This window comes from Pristis pectinata, chromosome 26 (assembly GCF_009764475.1).
Source record: "Pristis pectinata isolate sPriPec2 chromosome 26, sPriPec2.1.pri, whole genome shotgun sequence".
NCBI classification, from domain to species: Eukaryota; Metazoa; Chordata; class Chondrichthyes; order Rhinopristiformes; family Pristidae; genus Pristis; species Pristis pectinata.
In genome coordinates this window covers 15,476,197-15,498,091 of record NC_067430.1, presented here as the reverse complement: position 1 = coordinate 15,498,091, position 21,895 = coordinate 15,476,197, and the positions used below count along the sequence as shown (strand labels likewise).

At 39.2% G+C, this 21,895-nt stretch overlaps 1 protein-coding gene across 1 annotated transcript in view; it reads right to left on the bottom strand.

Moving 5' to 3' along the window:
- Positions 1-21,505, bottom strand: part of ssu72 (SSU72 homolog, RNA polymerase II CTD phosphatase) — a 70,275-nt gene extending 48,770 nt beyond the window's left edge. Inside the window, exons 1-2 of the mRNA XM_052039170.1 lie at positions 21,310-21,505; positions 8,271-8,414 (exon numbers count right to left, since the gene is read on the bottom strand). Of these exons, the coding sequence (XP_051895130.1) occupies positions 8,271-8,414; positions 21,310-21,389 (224 nt within the window). The 5' untranslated portion in view covers positions 21,390-21,505. The remainder of the gene's footprint in view (positions 1-8,270; positions 8,415-21,309) is intronic.
- Positions 21,506-21,895: the final 390 nt, after the last annotated feature.

Here is a 21,895-nt window from a genome sequence, read left to right as displayed (position 1 = left end):
GTTTTCCATGGCTGGAGTGTTTAGAACTGGGGGCATAGGTTTAAAGCTGAGAGGGAGGTAGTTTAAGGGGAATGCGAGGGGTAAATTTTTCACACGAAGAGTAGTTGGTATCAGGAATGAGCTGCCAGGGGTGGAGGTAAGAACAGTAACATTTAAGAGGCATCTGGACTGGTACCTGAATCAGCAGAGGGATATGGAATTAATGCAGGCAAGTGGGATTAGTATAGATAAGCATAATGGTCAGCAAGATGCACTGAGCCAATAGCCTGATTCTACACTGTACAACTCTGACTCTCATACTGAGATCACCAAGATTGAACAAAACAGGCTCAACTGACCAGATCTTTTCCTGCCCAATATGTTTTGTATGAAATTAAGAAAACTGGAGCAAAATGGTCTGCCTTTTTGATGTGTGCTCTGTGAGCAAATCTCATCTAACAGAAATAATGCCAATATACAAGTGAATGTACTTCAAAAGTGCCACTGGCTGAGCTGCTTTGGACTATGCTTGTGCATGTCTTTCTCTGCCTTATGTACCTGTCAATTCAACTTTGGTTACACAGGGTGGCAGGAAAAGATTCAAGAACATGGTCAAAGCCTCCTTGAAGAAAGGCAATATCCCTGCAGATTCCTGGGAATCTCTGGCCCATGACCACTCAAAGTGGAGGAGCAGCATTCAGGATGGCATTGGAAAGCTTGAGACCATGCGTCAAAAACAGAGGCCCTACAAAACTGATGGACTACTTCAAACTAACGTTGGCCACCCCATCAGCCATCAACTGCCCCACTTGAGAGTCTGCAGTCCCCACACTGGCCTCATCAACCACATCAGAATCCCAAAACTGGAGTAGAAGCAAGTCATCCTCTATCTCAAGTATTGCCAAGGAAGAACACTCAATAGTGTTAAGATATGAAATAGAATTCTCAATTTGCTTTTACAACTAGAAAACAAAAGAATATTTGTATATGGGATGCCCTGATGGGAAGTTAAACTATAATTTCAAAGACTCACAACACAGGCCACAAGATTACTGCTGAACTCATCAGCATCAACCTGCATTTCTGCAGCATTCCCCATGTAGCTCAACAACCCATAGTTAAATCAGGATTGCTACTTTGACCACAGCACCCATTGTTCTTCTTCAAACATAATTACAGTTTCACTGACAAGTTAGGAATGTTCTCCATAATTTTGTGTGCAAGATGTCAGGGTCTACCAGCTCTGCAACTGAAAGTATCATTTTCATTTAACCAGATGGGGGAACCTGGAACTGCACATGTAAGGTGACCCAGTTTCCAAAACAGATCATAGAACAAACCAATGGGCTGCTTTCCATCTGTCATACTACCTGACCTGGATACAGCAGAGGCTGGGGAGCCTAGCATAATTTTATTTTAAAAATAGATTTTGAACAAGAATTCCCAAAGGAAAGTGGCAATTTGAAGTGTGCAACTCTTAATACAATTCAATAAATTACTCTGGACATTTAAATCGAAGGCAATAGATGAGGAAATCTTCAAAAAAAGTCAAAAATGATTGTGGTTACACTAAGCTATATAACTTATCAAATTTGGAATAAAACATCCAATGGAAACAAGACCTATGGAAAATAAACTGCAGTACATAAAATTCACAGCACAGAAAGCAGCCACTTGGCCCAAATCATTTGAGCTTCCATCTTTATCTACCAACCTACTTGCCTCTGGATTAGAGCATAAAAACATTGACTCAACTCTCAAATGCCATCAAGAATGACCTAGCTAGCCTTTCAATTGAACACACCATTGCGCAAAACAGAAGAAATTCAAATGGACCACCTGGCATTGAGTTGGGTAGCAGGTTGAGAATAACAGCCCTGGACAGGTGGAATAAAAATGGACAAATGCAGTCCAACAAGAAGTGAAAGGTAAAGCATTTGTGAAGGGTTACAAGAGAACATACAAATGATAGAGAATCATAGGAATTTGAGGTCACATCCTCAATCAGGTGCATCTGGCGGTTAATGCAACACAGAGGATACTTGTACTTTAAGTCAATCAATAAACACAAGAATGAAGAGGATATTTGGAAAACCAGTAGTCTAAAACATTGCCTGGGTCACAGTTTGACTTTTGATATGCATACTTTTGATTATTACTTTGCAGCAAAATTTGTATCGCAGTAAAGGAATACCAAAATGAGATTTAAGTATGTTGCCAGAGCTGGAGAATTATAGTTATTAACAGATAGCAACTAGGCTGTGATTTTCTTCTTTAAAAAAATGGCTGAGGGAGATTTAATCATCACATTCTATTTCCCTAAACATAGGTCAGTAATGAGGTGCTAGTTTTAATCTAACTGGTAGGATTAGAAGAAAGATGGGGAAAAATGTTTTCACCCCAAGTATGACAGGAATCTGGATCTCACTGCCTGAAGAGAAAGTGAAGGAAGAACCCTCACCGTGAAGACCAGCTGAAAACTTATGGTCTAATCTTTGCTTTATAAAAATGCCCTCGCATCAATTGCTGTTTGAAGTGTTTCTTCAAGTTATTCCTGAAAGGCCTGTCATAAATTAAGACCAATTTTCTTTGCCCTAGGCAATTCAATCAGAACAGTTTCTTGCAATGCAAGGACTCTTTGATATGTTATAAATTTGTACTAGTCTCATCTTCAAAATTCCTCTTTGGTATAATCTCTCCTTGTAATTTCAGGTTTGGGCATCAAGTGTCATTCGGACATGCCTACAGTGTATTGCCTCCAAGGTGAGTATATGCTTCAGCACTGTGTCCAGAACTGCAGAGTACAGCAAATGTGACTTACCCAGGAATCTGCATAACTCCTTGAACATCTAAAGATGTGCCTAAATTGGAAGACTTGTCCAAGAAAATCATGCATTAGCTGATAGTCACATGCACAGGATGTGAATTTTCAGCCTAAATTCCAACTTTGTTTTCATAGTTCCAGAGTATGTATTGTCCCGCCAGGACAGAAATAAGACGTAGCAGCAAAGTTGTGTACAGTTGGGATACAATGCCCTTGGAAGCCTCAATAATGAATTGAGCTCAAAATACTTCATGAAATCAGGTCAAACATGAGCCAGGAAACATAACCCTGTCAGCTAATAAAAGTATACACCTCCACACTGAACTCTACTTAAGAAAACCAGAGGTCACCAAAGATGCAATGTTCTGCGCGTGAAGCTTCAACATCTATCACCTAGAGTGACTTAGTAGCACCACAATTCCAAAACAACATACCTGACCAGAATCATGACAAAAGCAAAAACATGGAGGGAAAAGCATACTAGTTCTCACTCTAAACACTTCTATCAGTTGCAGATGTATTGATCCATTTGGAAGGCAGGGACAGGTGGGAGAACAATGTAATATCTCCACAGCACCACCACATTGCCATAAGCACTCTGCTAAATGGAACATTTTCAGAACCACACTGGCAATCATGGAGCAACTTGGATTAACAAGGGTCTGCTAGAATTCCTATCAAGCCATGGGACCAATCCTAAATGAAATACAAATCTGGTAAAAACAACAAAAACACAATATACTACAAAGAAGCTTCAAACCTATAGAATTTGATCAAACTCTTCAGCTTTGTCACATCCAATCACGACTGGTGGATACAACATTTAACAGCCGTTAAGAGGACATGGCTCTATAAACATCTCTTAATTGATGGAGTGCAAAACACAGCACTGATGCATTTACAAACATTGTCAATCAGAAGTGTCCAATGAGTGACGTATCTCTACCTCCTCCTGAGAGATACACTGTGACAAAGAATGGAATGGATATAGCAAATGCTATGTGCTATCTGTAGAGTTGAAGACTTGTGCTTCAGGACTACCTCCACCTTTGTCTAACAACTGCATCTACTAGATAACCAGAAAACAAGTCAGGTATATCCTACCTGTAAAGCACAGGGCACAAAGCAGCCAATTACTACACCCTCAGCCTAATTTTAAAAAAAAGCAAAGTGGTGGTAGAACTCACTCCAAGTTAACTACCCTCACTAATGCAGAGTTCCACTAGGTCCAAATGTGGACAAAACAGCTACATTCAAGAAATGAGATGATAGTGACTGCCGAGAGCATCGGGGCAACATTCAACCTAATCCAAATGTGGCCTCAAGGTGTCCTAGCAAAATGAAAGACAAAGGATGTCAAAGGGAAAACACCCACTGGCTAGTCATACTGAGATAATATGGTTGTCACCAGCCCATTGTTACAGGAGTTCCCCAGTACTATGTCCTATACCCAACCATCTTTAGCTGCTCCATAAATGACCTTCCCTCCACAAGGTCCAAAGTGAAGATGCTCACTAGTGACAATCAGTTTTCAGTTCCATTTGCAATACCTCAAATGAAGTGGTCCACAGTGGAATGCAACTAGAACTGGATGAAATTCAGGCATGACCTGATAAGTGGTAGGTAACCTCCATGCTAGACAGTGTTAGTCAATCACCACCAACACGATAGCCTAATACCTCCACATTATCTTCAAAAGTATGCCTACTGATTTTCTAGTACCACCTGTCAACATCACAGGTGGTACCACAAAATCAACTAAACCAGACTTAAACATGGTTGCAGATCAAAATCTGTATTCTGTGGTATAACATGCATCCTGATCTCTCCAAAATTTTATCACCACCTATAAAACAAGTCTGATGGAATATTCTCTACCAATAAAACGCTGAGACAAAACAGCCCACATGACCAGCACCTCTTCTACCACTAAGTATTCACTCCCCATCATCTAGCTAATGTGCACCATCTTCAAAACCATCTGAAAGTTCACTTCCAAGTCAGACTTTCCTGCCCTGATAATAAATAACCCTATTCTTTCATTGTAGCAGAGTCTAAATACTGGAACTTGCTTAATAATGTGGGAATATCTTAAATGGGTTACATTAAAAAAAAAGCCACCACCATGACCTGCTCAAGGACAAGTAGGGATGGACATTAAGTGTTGGCTTTGCTAGCAACAGGTCTTTTGCAGGAATTAAAAAAGCCAGAGTACGTGTTTCATATAATTTACTCAAATTTTCAAATATCCCAGAGAAGAGCTATGATGGGATCTCATGTGCTGGGTCAATGCCATTTTATCAAATAATCCATTATTTAAATTCCCAAACTTCATTGCATGCTTAAATACCAATAGCCTGAACTTTTAAGCTTTAACTACATCAGCAGCTTAATTTTGCCTGTTCCGTTCAGCTACCTTTTTTTAACCCTTGAAGTACAATATTCTGCCCATATTGTGACAAATGTGCATTATTATACAGACCAGTGTGTCTTAGCTTATTACCAAAAGTTTTAATTGCAATCAAAAACCATACAATTATTACTTTTGGTTGTGAACATAAAAACCTTACATATTATTACAGACAAGCAGCTTAGTGCAGTTGGAATCCTTATGTAAATAACCAGATTTTTAAGAGACCAATGGAACCTCCTAAGGCATGCACCTGGATGTCACAGCCACCCATCCTGTAAAATTACAAAACCAGCAATTAAATGATAATCCCAAATTCACAATACAAGTGGAACCCAGAAAAAATCACACATTATAATTGTGTTGGAAGGCAATATCCTGACATAATAAATGTGAAGCCTAACTTGCTGCAAGTCTTGCAGAATGGATGGGTGAGATAGTGTATCCTTCAATACTCAGGTCCACAGTTTTTGCCTTCTTTGGATACATGTAGAGATTAAATGAATCCTGCATTTGACTTGCATGTGAGCTGTGCTACTGAAATTAACAGATATAAATGTTCTAATTTAAACCTGTCAGCAAAGGAACTGCAGCAAAATGGGCAGTTACGTTCTCCAGACCAAAGTAAAAAAAAATAACACTCAAGCAGAATTAAGATGTCTATGTTTCTTGTGCCAGACTACCAAGGCTCAAGTATCACCTGGTCTTGGCAGCCACCAATTTGGCAAATGATACAATCTTACAGTAATGCGACACTAAACACAAATCACTCTCCACAGCTAGAGCAACACAAAATAGAGGATAGTGTCTGTTGTATTTCAGCGAGTTTGTATTTGGTTCCCTCTACTTCCAAAGAATGTTGTTGATATTTGATTACAAAACAGCAAAGAGACAAACCTTTCGTGTTTTTGCTATTCAATACCAAAATCAAAATTAAACAAGATACTGTAAACCTATAGGATGTTTGGGTAAGCCAAACAACAACATAATTATTGTACACTGACACTTTAAATGCCTGTTTAAATGTCATTTGGTTAAAATAGCCAATGTTTCCTTATGATACAGATGAGTTGCAGTCGAACCAGGACTACAAGGCTATACTAAGTCCACCAGGCTTACTTGCTCTATTAGTACTTGATCTGCACTATTTAAATGTACAAAAACAGGGTCACTCCTCGTCTGCACTTTTTGAAAAGTACTCAGTGAATTTTACTGTAGGATTGGTTAACTGACTAAAATCATGGAATTTTACATGGTTGCAAAAATAACCCACAACCATTAGCTGCTTATAACACTCAATAAATTTACTACTTCTTAAACCAAAATCCAGACATTAAGAGACTATGTATAGGGGTAATTAATTCCATCTATCTGGGCCTTGACAGAATTATTTTCATAGATTTTGGGTTATTAGTTTTAAAACCAAATTTTCGTAATTAGCCATCAGCCAATAAAAACTAATAGTGAAGGAACCTCCCATCTCCAAAACAGATGGCACCAGACAAGATTTTAGAAACCACAAAAATAAAGTGATGCTTTTGTAATGAAAATACCAACACGACTAGAAGTATAGAAGGGAAACAGTTAAGAATTTGAGGAAAGATTGGTGAGTATTGTGAAGTTCCTATTTTACAACTTCAAAAAATGTTAAGCAATTCATTGGGCTCAAGCCAACGATTGTTTCAGCTTGTACATAAATCGATTTGGTCCTGCAAATCTGAATATACTTACTATCAATAGATTAATGCTTTCAACTTCTGCATTAAATTTACACGCTGCTCTCACCTTATAACCGATGTGAAAGCCAAACACTTGAGCAGATGGCACACTGCAATACTATATACTTAACATTTTAAATTTTGTATCAGTTGTGGCTTTGCTGGCAACATTCATGTAGTCTCAGTCAGAAGATTGTGGGTTCCAAACTTGAATTCAAACTGATATTCTAGTACAGTGCCGAAAGCGCTACATTGCTGAAGATGACTTTTTAAAAAAAATATGTAACAGTAATCGAGGACCCCTTCTTCCCTGCCAGGTGTACTCAAAAGTGGGGAATTTATTCCTGGAATCTTGGCCAAAGTTCATTCCTCTATTTGCATAATTAAAAGAGATTTTCTTCTCATCAGTGCTGTTTGTGGAAAATTACTGTGCATAAAATTAGCTGCCACATTTCCTACATTATAACAGTGACTACACTTCAAAAGTACTCAATCAGCTGTAAGAGCTTTAAAACATCCCAATGTTGTAAGTCACCATATAAATGCAAGTACTTTTTATAATTATCAAATGGACTAAGAATTTAATACAAATTATTAGTATTAACAAATATTTAACTCATGGTGAAGGAAATGTGGAAAAGGCGGGATTTCCCTTAGCTTTCTCCGAAATGTGAATCACATCACACTTCCTACATTAAGAAATCTGCAACTTGGGATTCCAAGATCAGTTGAGTTCAGATGTAGTTTTAATGGAGTATTTAAAGACATGAACATCACTGTACTGATGTCAAATATTTCAGTGCAGTAATAATGCCTCTTCTGTTATTGTTTTAACAAGCTTCTTCCAAGGCAGCCTTGGACAACAGATCAGACTGTCCATTTCCTTTTAGAAAAAATAACAACATTTATTACTAGAGTTAGATCACATACCGCTCTAAAATGGCCATTACGATCCTGTTACATCTGAAAAGGGATGCTCAGCACTCAAGACCCTATCCCTTCAACGTAAGAGTAACATATCTAAACTAGAGCCAAAGTGGGAAATTAGTGGGCATGCAGTCTGTTGCTGCATAACTACACACACGTATCCTTACCAAACAGGAGCTTCTTCTACCCACTCTTAGCTGTACTTTATAAAGTATTCCAATTAATGAAAATGTTATATAAGAGGAAATTGACAAAGCACCAGAAGGTACAAAGGACCTGACTCACCCTTGACATTGTATTTTCCTACCCTGTGAATTTACAAAACTGTGGCATGTCTCCCTACTACAGTAAAAATGCAAACACAGACACCTTGGAACCAGTGACCTAAAAACATAGTGTGCCTCATGGATACAGTTCTTTGTCTTTCCTAATGAGATCATTGTACATCTGATCATATGTAGTTTTGAAATCGTATATATTTGGCTTGTCCGGAGCAGGTCCCGGTAGCTTCACGTGCATCCCCGTACCAAACGATCGAACATTGAAGCCTTTTTTGCTGCAACAAAAAGAAGAAAACACAATTTTAGAATTGAAGTACATTAGGGAAAATATATTAAATCAATCTTAAATATTTTCTAAAAAAAATAATCAGCATTGTAAATGTACTTTAGAATCTAGAATCTGCCCTGATTCATCTTTTCATATAATATAGTTAACCTACAAGTAGCAGACATACACAACACCCTCTCCAAAAGATGGGAAAAAAGGCTCAAAAAGTTAGCATTAAGTCCACTTCACCAGAATTTGCTACTGTCACTTGTACTGGATAGCTCTTCCATATCAAGTATTTAATTATTCCACTCACCACTTATACATTTCCCATACTGTTTAGGGGAGACTATGATCCAGTTTGTTTTCAGATATTTCTTGTTCAAACATTCAGCCCAGCCCAAAAGAGCATTTACTTTAAAGCACCATTCTGAGCACACAAGCAGAAGGATCTGTCCAAACATTTTGAAGTGGGCAAAATTAAACAGACTATAATAAAAATAGAAAATGCTGGAAACACTCAGGTCAGGCAACATCTGTAGAAAAAATGTTAGCATTTCAGATCGAAGACCCTTTGTCTGAATTGGGAGAGACGAAAAACAAAAGTTGTTTTAAGTTACAAAGAAAGTATCGGGAGAGACAGATAAATTGGTGAACTATACAAACTTGTTTCTTTTACAGATGCAGCCTGACCTACTGAGTGCTTCCAACATTTTATTTTTATTTCAAATTTCCAGCATCTGCGGCTTTTTTGATTTTCATTCAACAGGCTGTGGCCAGTCCGCCAATCTCAGTTAAGTCAGTCCTGGATATGCTGAGTGACAGACACCAGCCCATTGCTGGAGTTAAGCTGCAGAACTCAACTGGGAGTAAGAATTCATTTCGCACAATCTTTGCCAACCAGAACTGGCATAGGATCAGTCACCATTTATTTGCAAATAAGCATTCGCAAGACTGTGGAATAGATGGGAAAAGATAAACCTAAAATTCTTTTTTTTAAATGATTTACTTATTTAAAAAAATGTTTTCTTTGAAAACATTTAAATATTTAAAGCAATTTTAACATAATTAAAAGCTGGCATAAAACTTTGGCAGCAGCCAAAGCTCTGTTCCAACCTTCTCTTCTGTTAAATGCAATAAGGGTCTTCCAAACACGGACTCAATAAGTAAACCTCAGCAATATGCAGACTACTGAGGCCTTGTCATGGTTTGCTGGATGCATCTAAGATATAGGGCTGGAGGGGACGGGCGGGGGGGGGGGGGCATGCGCCAGTGGTGGAGGAAGGTCATCAGTTCATTTCTCCTGCCTCATCTGGTCTAAATGCAAGCAGGAAGACACTATGGGAGCCAAATCCCGTTCAATTCAGCCCAGTACCTCCACTGTTAATGTGGAACATCAGACACTCATTTCCTTATTCGCACTTTACAAGTTGATCAAAATCCAATACAAATTGATTAATTTTCAGTACACTAGTGGCTCTTCACGAAAAACATCTAACCCAACCCCTTTGAAGAAATTTTTTTTTTAAAAAACAATTCCACTTCCAGTGTCCTTAATTGGGCCATTTTTATCTTATCAATTCAACACACTCCCACAAATAATATAAATAGTACAAAAGTTGGAGGCCAGAGTCATATACAGTTGCTACAAAAAAATGGTTATTGACTCACCATGCAAACTGCCTTGCATCAACCACAAACTAAAATACATGAAATTGCTACAAAACCACATGGAAATGTTTTTAAGGCAGCAATGCCCATCACATAATCCAGCACCTTCCAACTTTCTTCCTTAGCATGACACCACTTAAACATTTTTTTTGCATCTCCAAAACCATCCAGCCAAGAAAGCAAACAAAACACCTCAAACATCAGATAAAATTAATTATGCAACACAATGAATAAAACAATTTGAATTTACTACTGTACAAAGTTCAGTGAAAATTGATTCCATTTTTCCCCAGTGATTCTACAGAAAAAAAATGCACAAGATGCCAGACAAAAAAGTCCAACTTTGAATAACCAGCTGTCAACAATATAGTCTTATATGAAATAAAGATCCTCTGAGAAGCCAATTCCAATGAGGACATGCTGTCAAACTGAAGATAGATCATACAGATTTATCATACTGCATGGCCCACCAGGTTTGCGCCTACCATCAAGCACCCATTTTTGTTAACTCCAGACTAATTCCATTTTATTCTTCCCAAATGCTCTCAACTCTTCCTCTACCACCCAGATTTCACTCACGTACACACAAGGGGCAATTTACAATGGCCAATTAACCTACCAACCAGCACACTTTTGGGATCATAGAATCATAGAACAGTACAGCACAAAACAGGCCCTTCTGCCCACAATGTTGCGCTGAACTTTAAAACCTCTCCTAAGACTATCTAACCCCTTCTCCCCACATATCTCTCTATTTTAAATTTCTCCATATACTTATCTAGCAATCTCTTGAACTTGACCAATGTACCCACCTCCACCACCACCCCAGGATCTGGGAGGAAACTAGATCTCCCAGAGGAAACTCGTGCTGTCACAGGAAGCGCATGCAAACTCCAGACAGCATCCAAGGTCAGGATTGAACCTGGACTGCTGGAGCAGTGGCACTGCAGAACTACCAGCTGTGCCACTACATATTAAATGAGTTGCTTTACTACCAATAATAAAATGTAGATTGATGTCACTTGATAAACAGTTCTCAACAGTGACCCATGCCCATTTCACAGTGGAAATGCAAAGCATCCTATTAATTACTTTGTGACCTTAAGAGCTTAATATGCAGACATTAAAACTGGAAAATTCCACTGGATTTTCAATCATTCAGTCTAGTCCGCACATAGTGAAGCAAAACATAAACACAAAAAATGTAGCTTTAATCTACAGAATTGGTAGGGATATAGAAAGTAATAGGAATTGGCACAGGATCCATTTCCACTGTTCTATGTAAACAGTTGCGCAAATCTAAAACTTCAATCTTCTGCTTTTAAATGTCCTTGTGAGATAACATCACTGGTCAGGAAAGATGATGCCATGCCAATGCAAAACTAACACAAATGTCAGGATTCCAACACATGTGCTGTAACTGTTCATGAAGAACTCTATATTTAGTAGAATCTATTCAACACTGGCTGAATAGTTGAAGGCCAAAATAAATAAATCGCAAAGAATCCAGGAATTTCTTTTAAAAACATTGGAAATATGCTACTGGAGAAGACAAGTGAGCTAAATTGGTGTTTTCTGTGCTTATGCAATTGTGCCCAGAACCTCAGAGACAAAATTTGAGGGAGACTTGGCCAGGGTTTTCAGAATGAAGATACCTGGTTTCCAAAAGGAAATATGTTTATGTCATCTCCTCAGCCCTGAGCACTCCAGTCTGTGATAACTTTGAAATCAGATACTCTGAATGGTGGCATGCTTGAAATCAGCAATTTCAGTTGGAAGTTAGCCACTGAAGTTATAGTGAACAAAATCCAAGCAACTGATGCACATACAGTAGACAAGATAAATTATCATGAGTTTTTCCACAGCACAGCCCCAATGAAATATTTGAATTTATGGGCTATTAGGATGTCTGAACTCTAAATCTGAATTGCTGAAAAACATTTACTCTGCAGAGATTCTTGGGAAATTAAAGCAAATCCCCAAAATGATGCACAAGGACTCTTCACAAGCTTCAAGACAACATTTATACAATCAAGCTTGCCTTGTCTAATTAATGCTCACATTGTTTTCAGTAAAGTTTCATAGGTTAAAGCTTTGCGACAGACATGGTTCTGAACTCCATGATTTACAACTCAATTGATAACACAAAAACTAGCTTACAAACAAATGGACTGAAGTAGTTTGGCAAGGCAGTTTGAAAAAATACGAGAAACCGTGGAAATGAAAAAGATTAAACATCCCATAAAATGGCTAAACCATCATAATGTTTGAGTATTCTACCTTGATTATTTAGAAGTGATGGAATAGTACAAAAATAAAACAAAAGCAATTCACCTAACAATTAACCGGAATTATGCATTTTACCGTTTCAAATTGGATCTCGATCACACAGAAAAGCTTGGAATCTTCCCCATAAAAAAAACCAGATGTATATCAAGTACAGCAAAACCTCATTCAGCAAGCCTCCAATACTTCATCCAAGCAAATGTTTGTGTTGTCTGGGGCAAAAGCATCCAAGCTTTCTGCACTAGTGAGCTGCACATCATATGGAAACAGAAAGATTACCTTACAACTTCCCTTTTACTTGCATATGTCTCAAGCCTTTGCAAATAACTTGCTTGGCCCAGGCTCAACTTTCACTGGAATAATTGCCTCAACTTTTGTCAGCCCTGTTCCTCGATTCCCATTTCCTTCAAACAATGTGGTGAGGTAGGGGAGTGACAGGGACACAAGGACAGATGAATATAGTGGAGCAAAGAGTCAATTACAAAGAGAACAAATTAGTAGCAATAGAAAGTTGAAGGCAGCACCGCAGGAAGATGAAGACCTCAATCTCCAGCAGTGCCCCAGATTGTGTGCAGCCCTTTAACACTAAAACAGCTTCACTCTTCTTAAGGAACCCATATACAAGGCAAAATTTTGAATGCAAAATTAACTAAGCAACGTGCATGCCAACATATAGTACGTCACATGCACAGATCAGCAATTTCACTGTGATCATCTGCCCTAAACCCTGAACAGATCCGTCAACACAAAGTTTGGACATCCTTAACTGGCTCATTCTACACAGTTTAGTGAATCTCTTCTTCAATCCATTGCTGTTATGTATTTCACAGACTCACAAATCTCTTCGGAGTCCCACAAAAGTCCAGATCTAGATCCATAAAATCCAAACATGTGAATGTTACTAGTAAAAGGACTATTATCTATTTGCTTGTCAATTCTCAATTTGCAACAACCCCACCCACAAATCACAATTGCTAGATACTTAATATGATAGTGCAGCTGGGATCCTCTTGAGGATGCATTTAAGGGGTTATCCCAGCTACGTTTGACAAGAACTTTGTAGAAAAGGGATATGGTTATAGAATTACAGTTAGGAAACAAATTTTACCTGTTAATGATGTAGTTCAGTGGATGGCTTTTAATTTGCTAATTGTTAACTAGCAGATTATAAAGATAATTTATTTTACAGCAAATTAACTAGACTACTTCAGCTGCTTATTTTGTATTTTTTTAAAATCACCATTCACCAAGTGAATGGCTTGAATTTTGTTAATGGAAAATACACAGCATCAATTAGAACAAAATTCAATCCAGGTTCCCTTCTGGAAAACAGGTATTAAAGGGTGTCTTGGGATGCAATTTATATTGTAACTGTAACACAGCACAAAGCTGTTTGTTTCAGATCAGCAGTGCACAACATAAACGCAACCAAAGTCATGACCTATCCCTGTACGGGAGTTCCCCAGGTTACAAATGATTTTATTATGGAAATCCGACTGTACACAAATTCTCCCGTACATTTCTAAAACATTTTACGAGATAGTAATAATATTAAAATGTTTTGTGGTGTTCATTAATGACGATACAATATATATTCCATTAGCTTAATTATGGGTAGTGCTAGGGTGAATATTCAATGAATTTATAGCAAGTGTATGTAGAGTGATACCATATGGGTAGCTATCAATAAAGGCCATTTCTGACAAGGAAAAATTGGCTTACAGACAGTTCTCAGGAATGGAACTCTTGATTAACCTGGGGACTGCCTGTATTTCAAAGCAGGCAAAAACTCAAGGAGATTTGATGTATTTTTGGAGTAACTTCAGGCAGTAAGATTGAATTTACACTATAGAAATGTAATACTGGTGTAATGCCAAACTTCAAGACTAAGGTCAAATATTTAGTCCAAGTTCACAGCAAAGAATAAGAACATAATTCAATAGCTTTTGAAGTTTATATAATACCATGGCACCTATAATTCAGAAAACACCCATTTCAAGTTTACGCTAAAATTTGGATATCATTCATGCAAGTTTACACATCCTGAAAAATAATTTCTACTTAAATTCACTGATTTTTGAGCAATCACTAGAATTCCATTTTGAAAGCTGCAACACTCGACAGTAATTCCATGCTATCCTTGCAAAATCGGATATAATTTGCTCAGGTTTTACCCACACTATTGCAAACTCCTAAACTAAAGCATTTTATCAGTGTATTCCATCTCCACCAAAGCCACATGATACAGAGCCAAATTAGCAGAGACAGCTGGACCGTCTTCCACTATGGAGGTGATGAAGAAAGCATCTATTAAAAATCCTCAGTTACCTACCCAGAAAAGTAATTACAGGAAATTCTGTGGTGATTCAATAGCTTGAGGTTCTGGAATCTACAACAATTGCCAATTCAGACCTTAAACAGTGACTTCATTTTCACCTTTTTATAGATTTGGTGGACTTGCCAGCTATGTCTCTTTACCCACAAACTCAACAGCCTGCACAACAGCAATTCTGTTGGCAACTACAAGAACTGATATACATTGGATAGTTCTACCAAAAAAACTAGCAAAGGCTTTGGTGGGCTGACTCACCCTGCATGCTGTACATTTCTATAAAACAGGTAAATTAGATTATGAACTTACATTCTAGTAAACTCAAGTTAAGAAAACGTGCTTTATAAGATTTAGAGAGACAACAAGCAATAACAAAAGTCAAAGAAAATAGAAAGGCAGAAATGAAAGCAGACACCCAAACCAGTATACTTAAGGCTCAGCAGCAGGGATAATTTGAAAAGGCTATGCTTTTGAGAGAGGTCCATAAGAACAGGGACAGTGATGCAGATGGAAGAGCAGCTGCCTCTCAACTCCGGTGACCACCCCGGTGCTGCTGCATGGAGTTTGCACATTCTCCCACTGACTGCATGGATTTTCCCCAGATGCTTTGGTTTCCTCCCACATCACAAAGCTGATAGTTGGACATCGTAAATAGGCCCAGTGCATAGGTGAGTAGTAGAATCTACAGGACGTGACGGAAATGCTGGGAGAACAAAACTGTGTAGGATTAGCATAAATGGGCATTTGATAGTCAATGAAGACTCATGTGCTCAAGGGTGCATTACATGATGTGTGACAATGATTAAGACATTGAAACGACCACTACTTGCAGAGTAATGAATGTTTCAGTGTTAAGGAAGTTTGGTGCAAAGGATTATACCAGGGCATACAGTTGCTGATTGTTGGGAAAAGTCTACATATCTGATCACCTGAAACCAACCTCACAGAACCAAATTTACTCAAACAGAAACCAGGACAAATTCCAAACACTGCTGCGCAAACAACCGATTGTCATGGTTCAGTAATCTCTGCCGTAGACTTCAATGAAGTTTCCATCAAAAGTACTGAATATTTATTTACATTTGGCTTACTCAGAATACACTCTAGGGACTGTTCTGTTTAAGTCACAATGCAAACTTTTAGACTCACGCTGCAGCAGCTAATCAGTAATCTAACCAGAACTTGCAATGGAACTATTTTGCTCAGAAATTCAAAACCAATTTCAGAATAAGCAGAAAGAATTTTTAGATATTCATCTGACTACTTCTCAACTCCAATGACTCAAAGTAAAATAACCAGAGTACATACACATGTTAAAACAGAATTTCAGAACTTTTACCACATGTCAAGTTAGCCTAAATGCTGAATATTTCTAAGTGGCTCTGCTCTATGGAAGGAAATCAGCTAGGCTTCACTGATGGCACTACCTTCTCAGCCAAAAGATTGAAGAACCAGCCCACACCAATCCAGCAGCAAGGAAGCACACCACCACAGACAATGTTTACTTTCAAAGAAGACAAGCTCAAGCTTGTTACAAGCCCATGCCCACTGGTCTATATTAGCTTCAACCAGAACCATCTGTAATTTAAAACTCTTATGACTCCTTCCTATCAATAACCTTCTCCAGCCATACTATCCTGTGATATCAAATTCATTGATTCTAGGCTCTTGTTCATCAACTTTTACCACAGACATTTATGCCTCCAACTCCCTAGACCCCAAATCCTGGCATTCTTCCCTAAACTTCTCCACCTCTAACTTACTTCTAAAACCTACCTTAGACAAGCATTGGTCATTTATTCCAAAATCTCAATGTGACAGCGTAATTTTTTTTCTTCCCTGATATAGTGCCATTTAAGGAGCTTGGGGTATAGTACCATGGAAACAATGTATGAATGCATATAGTTAAGACATTAAACCAAGGGCCCATCTATTTTTTCCAACAGCCTAGCTGGGCACTTGGGATGGTGCTATATGTCTACCACTTTCAAAGAATTTCAAACATTAAGTGTTCTGTTATTAATATGACCATACATGAACAACAGGTATGTCAAAAATTGATGATGTCAGTTACAATTCAGCAACCACATGGTTGCAAAATGCCCTTTTATGGAGACTGGGGATATTACCAGAAATAAATACCTGACCCGGAGAGAAGCCCTTTCTTGCTGGGCAGAATGTAAATGAGGAAACTTACCATTCCGCACAAAAATAAAAAGTATTTAAACTGCCCTATCGTTCAGTCCACAGCACAACTGCAATCCAATTTCATGGAGACTAGCAACAACCACCACCCAATAATATCAAACTTTAAATGTTAGTTAGCCAAATCCCCACAGGAACCACAAAGAAAAAAAGTGGTCTTTTCGATCAAGACATAGCCCGTTAAGACCCACAAGCCTTGAAGATATACTTAGATGAATCATAGTACTGACAAAATGCCAAGTGGATGTATATATGACATAGTCCTGTAAAGTATACTCAAATCTGGGAGAAAAATAACCGTGGCTTAGGCTAACAGCAATGAAAACCCAGTAAATGCAGTGGAAAATGTATAAAACACAGCAATATTCCACTGCCTCCTCCAAAAAGTGCAACTCATGTAACCCCTTATCTTGCATCACTATATGATTCTTACCTTCCCATGTGTATAGGAAGATTGACTTTCAGTACTGCAACTAACTGAAGATAATGGAAAACCAAGAGTAAAACCACTGGGAATAAATCTCAATAGATTCAGGTGACTAACCAAAGCTTAATCTAATGTACAATCACCGTAGTAAACAAAATGTCAAAAACCATTTAAAACATCAGAGGGGTTTCTCTCTCTGTAGTACACTCTTAACAGGACATTGGTGCGAAAGACAAATTTTCAAACATAGGCAGTCCCCAGGTTAAGCAAGAGTTCTGTTCCTGACAACCATCTGTAAGCCAATTTTTTCCACAAGTCAGAAACACCCATTTTCTATAGTAACCTATATCATGGAGCTCTGCATACACTTACTATAATTCTTTCATTTCACTGAATATTCATTCAAATGTTACCTACAAATAAACTAATGGAATATATTTGGTATCCAGTCAGCAATGAATCCCAAAAACATTACTATCTTGAAAAATGCTTTAAAAATGTAAGGGAGAATTTGCATAAAGTTGGATTTCCATAAGTCAACTGTAATCCAGGAGTCCGCATACTGGTTTGGGCTATGACTTTGGTTGCATTCATGTAGTGCACTGATCAGAAATAAATCGCTTTCTGCTGTGTTATAGCTACAATATAAATTGCAATACAAGCTGGGGAGCCCCTGTACTAGATTTACCTAAATTTGAGCAACCCCACTCTCACATCCCTGTAAATCCCCATAGATTTGCCAGATTCTTCTTCACAAAAAGACCACAGGTCTTCTCTATGGCAGAGTGGCAAAACTGACATGAGGACACCCAAAATCTCCAGTCAGGCACATTGGTGTAAAGCAGCCCAACAGCCTGGAACAAAGGTCTACAGGCAAAAAGTAAAACCGAAGTAACATTAACGCATGCAGGTTTTTATATGCACACTTACTGAAATACTGTGAAGTTCTGTGAATTGCTATCATTTAAAAACCCAGAAATATCAAAAAAAATTCATAAGTATAGTGCTTTACCAAAAATAAATCTAACTCTGGATATTGAAAAAGCTTGACTTCAGGCCTAGAATTTAGCACATTCAAAATTTAGCACTCAGCAGAATTCTAAGCCCACTCTGCAGAATTCTAAGCCCACTCTGCATATGAGCCTGACACAGTGGCTTCCTTGGGAATCAATTCCCAGGCACCACACACACATACAAGGAATGTTGGGCAGATAATGCACACCAGAACACAGCAATGAGCAGCAGGGTAAAATCCTTGCACTTTGAAGAATGATCAGAGAAAATTTTACAAGAAACCAAAGGAAGAGACAATAAAACAAGAGTCAGAAAGCATGGTCAAGGGATATGTTGTAAGGAATAATGGACTGAAAGAAATGGAGAAGGCACAGCCATAAATGGAGGGATGAAATAGTGGAATGCAGCAGTCAGAGTTGGAAGGATACAAAATCCTGAGAGACTGGATGGTAGCAGAGCTACAAAGCGCAAGGCAACTGCAGGAAATGAAAACAAGGGGAGTGACTTAAAACCTAAAACGTTCTTAACATGTCAGTGAGCACACAGCTAATGGAAGAGTACCTCAGACAAGCAGAGTATTCAAGAGGTTGCAAGCTTCAGTTGTACATCATCCAGTGCCCAACCACAATGGCAATCCATCCCTATTGGTCCCAATTATAACTTTTTTTGGCACATTTGACTCATAGCTCTCCAACCTCTCTCTGCTATTATCCATCTAGATGGGACTACATTCACCCAATTCTTATATGTCCAGCCGTAGCTGGATAATCAACAGTATTAGCCTTTCTCATACTGCAACCTCAAATACGTCAATGACCCATCCTTGGCCCATTTCTCATCTACATATATTTTCTCTAACTCAATGTCAGGATGACCAAAACATTGGATTCAATACTCAAGCTGCTTGCTAGCATTCAACTTCACCCTTTTCTATGGCATCTGCCCAACACTGAACCAAACCGTTTGTAATCTTGGTAGCACTTGACCCAGAGATGAGCTAAAGATTGCCCTTCCATAGTATCACTGATCACCCATCTGCTGTTGAAACCATCATGTATGCTTACTACTTCTGGACTCGTCTATTCCAACACACTTCCCTTTGGCAGCTGTAGTTCTATCTTCCAAATATGTAATCATATCCTAACCTGCACCAAATTTTGTTCACCTATCACTTGTGCTTGCTGGCCTATAGTGGCTTCTGGTTAAGCAAAACCTTATTTTGCATCAACAAGCAATCTGGAGGAACTCAGCAAGTTGAGCAGCATCTGAGAGGGGAAAGGAATTGTCGATGTTTCGGGTCAAAACCCTACATCAGGACCTTGTCTCTCCTTAATTTACATGCCTGTTTTCAAATACCCCCTTAAAATTAATCCTCTTCATACTGTATCTCCTACAACCTTACCAGACATTAACATTCATCTAATTTTGACCCAAATGTTTATAAATGTAATTATTCTACCACTGGTCACCATGCCTACAACCCTCAAGATTCTTAAAGCTGGAATACCCACTGCTGCCAGTTTTTAGACACCTCATCTTTAAACCTCCACAAATACATCTTCAACACCACATTAAGCTCAACTATTTGGTCAACCTTTTAGTCATTTGTCTTAATGCTACTGTGTCAAATTATAATTTGCCTCATGTTTTCATGCTACATGAATGCTGCTACACAAATAGTTAGCTGCTGTCAATGCATTTGAGACCTGTGCATTTTGGTTGATGTGGCTACATAGGACCCCAGAAATAACAGTGTAGGAGTAGGAACAAATTAGAGATTTTTCAATCATGACTAGATAGACAAAGATGGAACAGGAGAGTGCAGACCCACTCAACTGGATAACTTGGGGAGCTGGAGGAAGATGTTCCAACAACCATGCCACTGGTTATAGACAAATCAAAAAGGGAAGCTTTACATGTCAGTTACTTAGGAAGTAATTTTTAATTGTGATTATCCACTCAAAACAGCAGAATTCTAATCAGATAGGTAAGTGCTTAAGTGGCAAAATGAGTACATATTGCAGGGAAACATGTTCAAGAACTTAAGGAAAGGCCGAATTACAGTAGCAATGTACACTAAATAAAGACCAATGCAACCTCTGTTGAGGACAGTAATAACAAATCTGAAAGGGAAAACAACTGGTACAAAAAAATGCTTTACATTAGCTAGCACAGGGTCCAGGATGAGAATTTAGATTTTCAGCATTTTAAGTGAAATATGATCATCAGCAGGTGAAACTGCAAGACACGATGAATTGAAATCAGAAAATAGGAAAGAAAATTAGAGAAACATCAGGAAGCCATATGTTTGGTCAAATGGGCAAGGAGGAAAAAAAGTAGAAGTAGCTTCCATCTTTATGGCCAAGTCCATCCATTCTTCACTCTTCCTTGAAAGTAATACATTGATGTAGCAAAAGTACTTAACGGGAATGCGAAGGAAAGCGAGAAGTGAAGGTGTTTTGGAGAGTGGAGAACAGAAGCGACAGACTTTGAAGAGACCGAGACACTGACTCGTGACTGACAATTTAACGAGACTGACAAAGGAGGAAGAGGAAAAGGGAGGTGCTGACACACCCAATGGAAGATTTCTAGGGAACTGGGGGGGGGGGGGGGGGGGGGAAGGGAGGCCGTATTAGGAGAGGAGTCAGACCCGCAGGAAGCAGAGGAACACGTCGAGGGTGGGGGGAAGAGAGACAAGACAGGCGCTCAGAACAGGCCGCCGCCAGCTATCAAGCCTCGGAAGGGATGGTCTACCGGAGAAACCAGACCCCCGCACGGCGGTAGGCCTGAGACAGCGAGCTCTGCTTTGGAGAGGACCCAGGCCGGGCGGGATTAACCACCCCCGGGTGGGGCATCAGGCCCCGGAGACACGGGGCGGGTGACATGTTTCCCCCCAACATGAGGCGCAGGCAGGGCCCCGGGGCCGGGTCTGCTGGCCGGCAGGCCGGGGCCGGCGGCACTGGTTACCTGAGGATACTGTGCGCCTCCATGCTCCGGTTCTGGTTGCTCGAACACACGACGGCCACTCGCAGCGGGTGCTGGGGCATCTCCTCCGCCCGCCGCCGCCACAGAAGAAGGAAAATAAAATAACCGGAAGCGGCTTCCGCGCGACCGGAGCCCGGTCAAACAAAATGGCGCCCCACTCCCACCCACTTCCGGCTCCCCACAGGAGGGTCCGAACTGATAATCCAAGTGCGCACTTCCGCCTCTGCGTCACAGGCGGAAATGACGTAGAGTTGTACATATTTTTGACTTCCATGTTGAGTGGGGCAGCAAAAGAAGGTCGGTTATCTGAGGTGATGTCGGTAATGGACTGTTTTCAATTCTATCCAACGCATTATTTACGAACTAATCTCGTCTGATGTACATTTACATCAAATGTAAATCCATGTACCTTAACTTACCTAGTTCTAAGGTGCATGTACCATGTACCTTATTGCACTGCACTTCCTCTGTAGCTGTGACACTTTGTACTGTTATGTTTTTTACCTGTACTACTTCAATGGACTCAATGTAGGTGTAGATGCACTCTGTACTAACCCAATGTAACTGC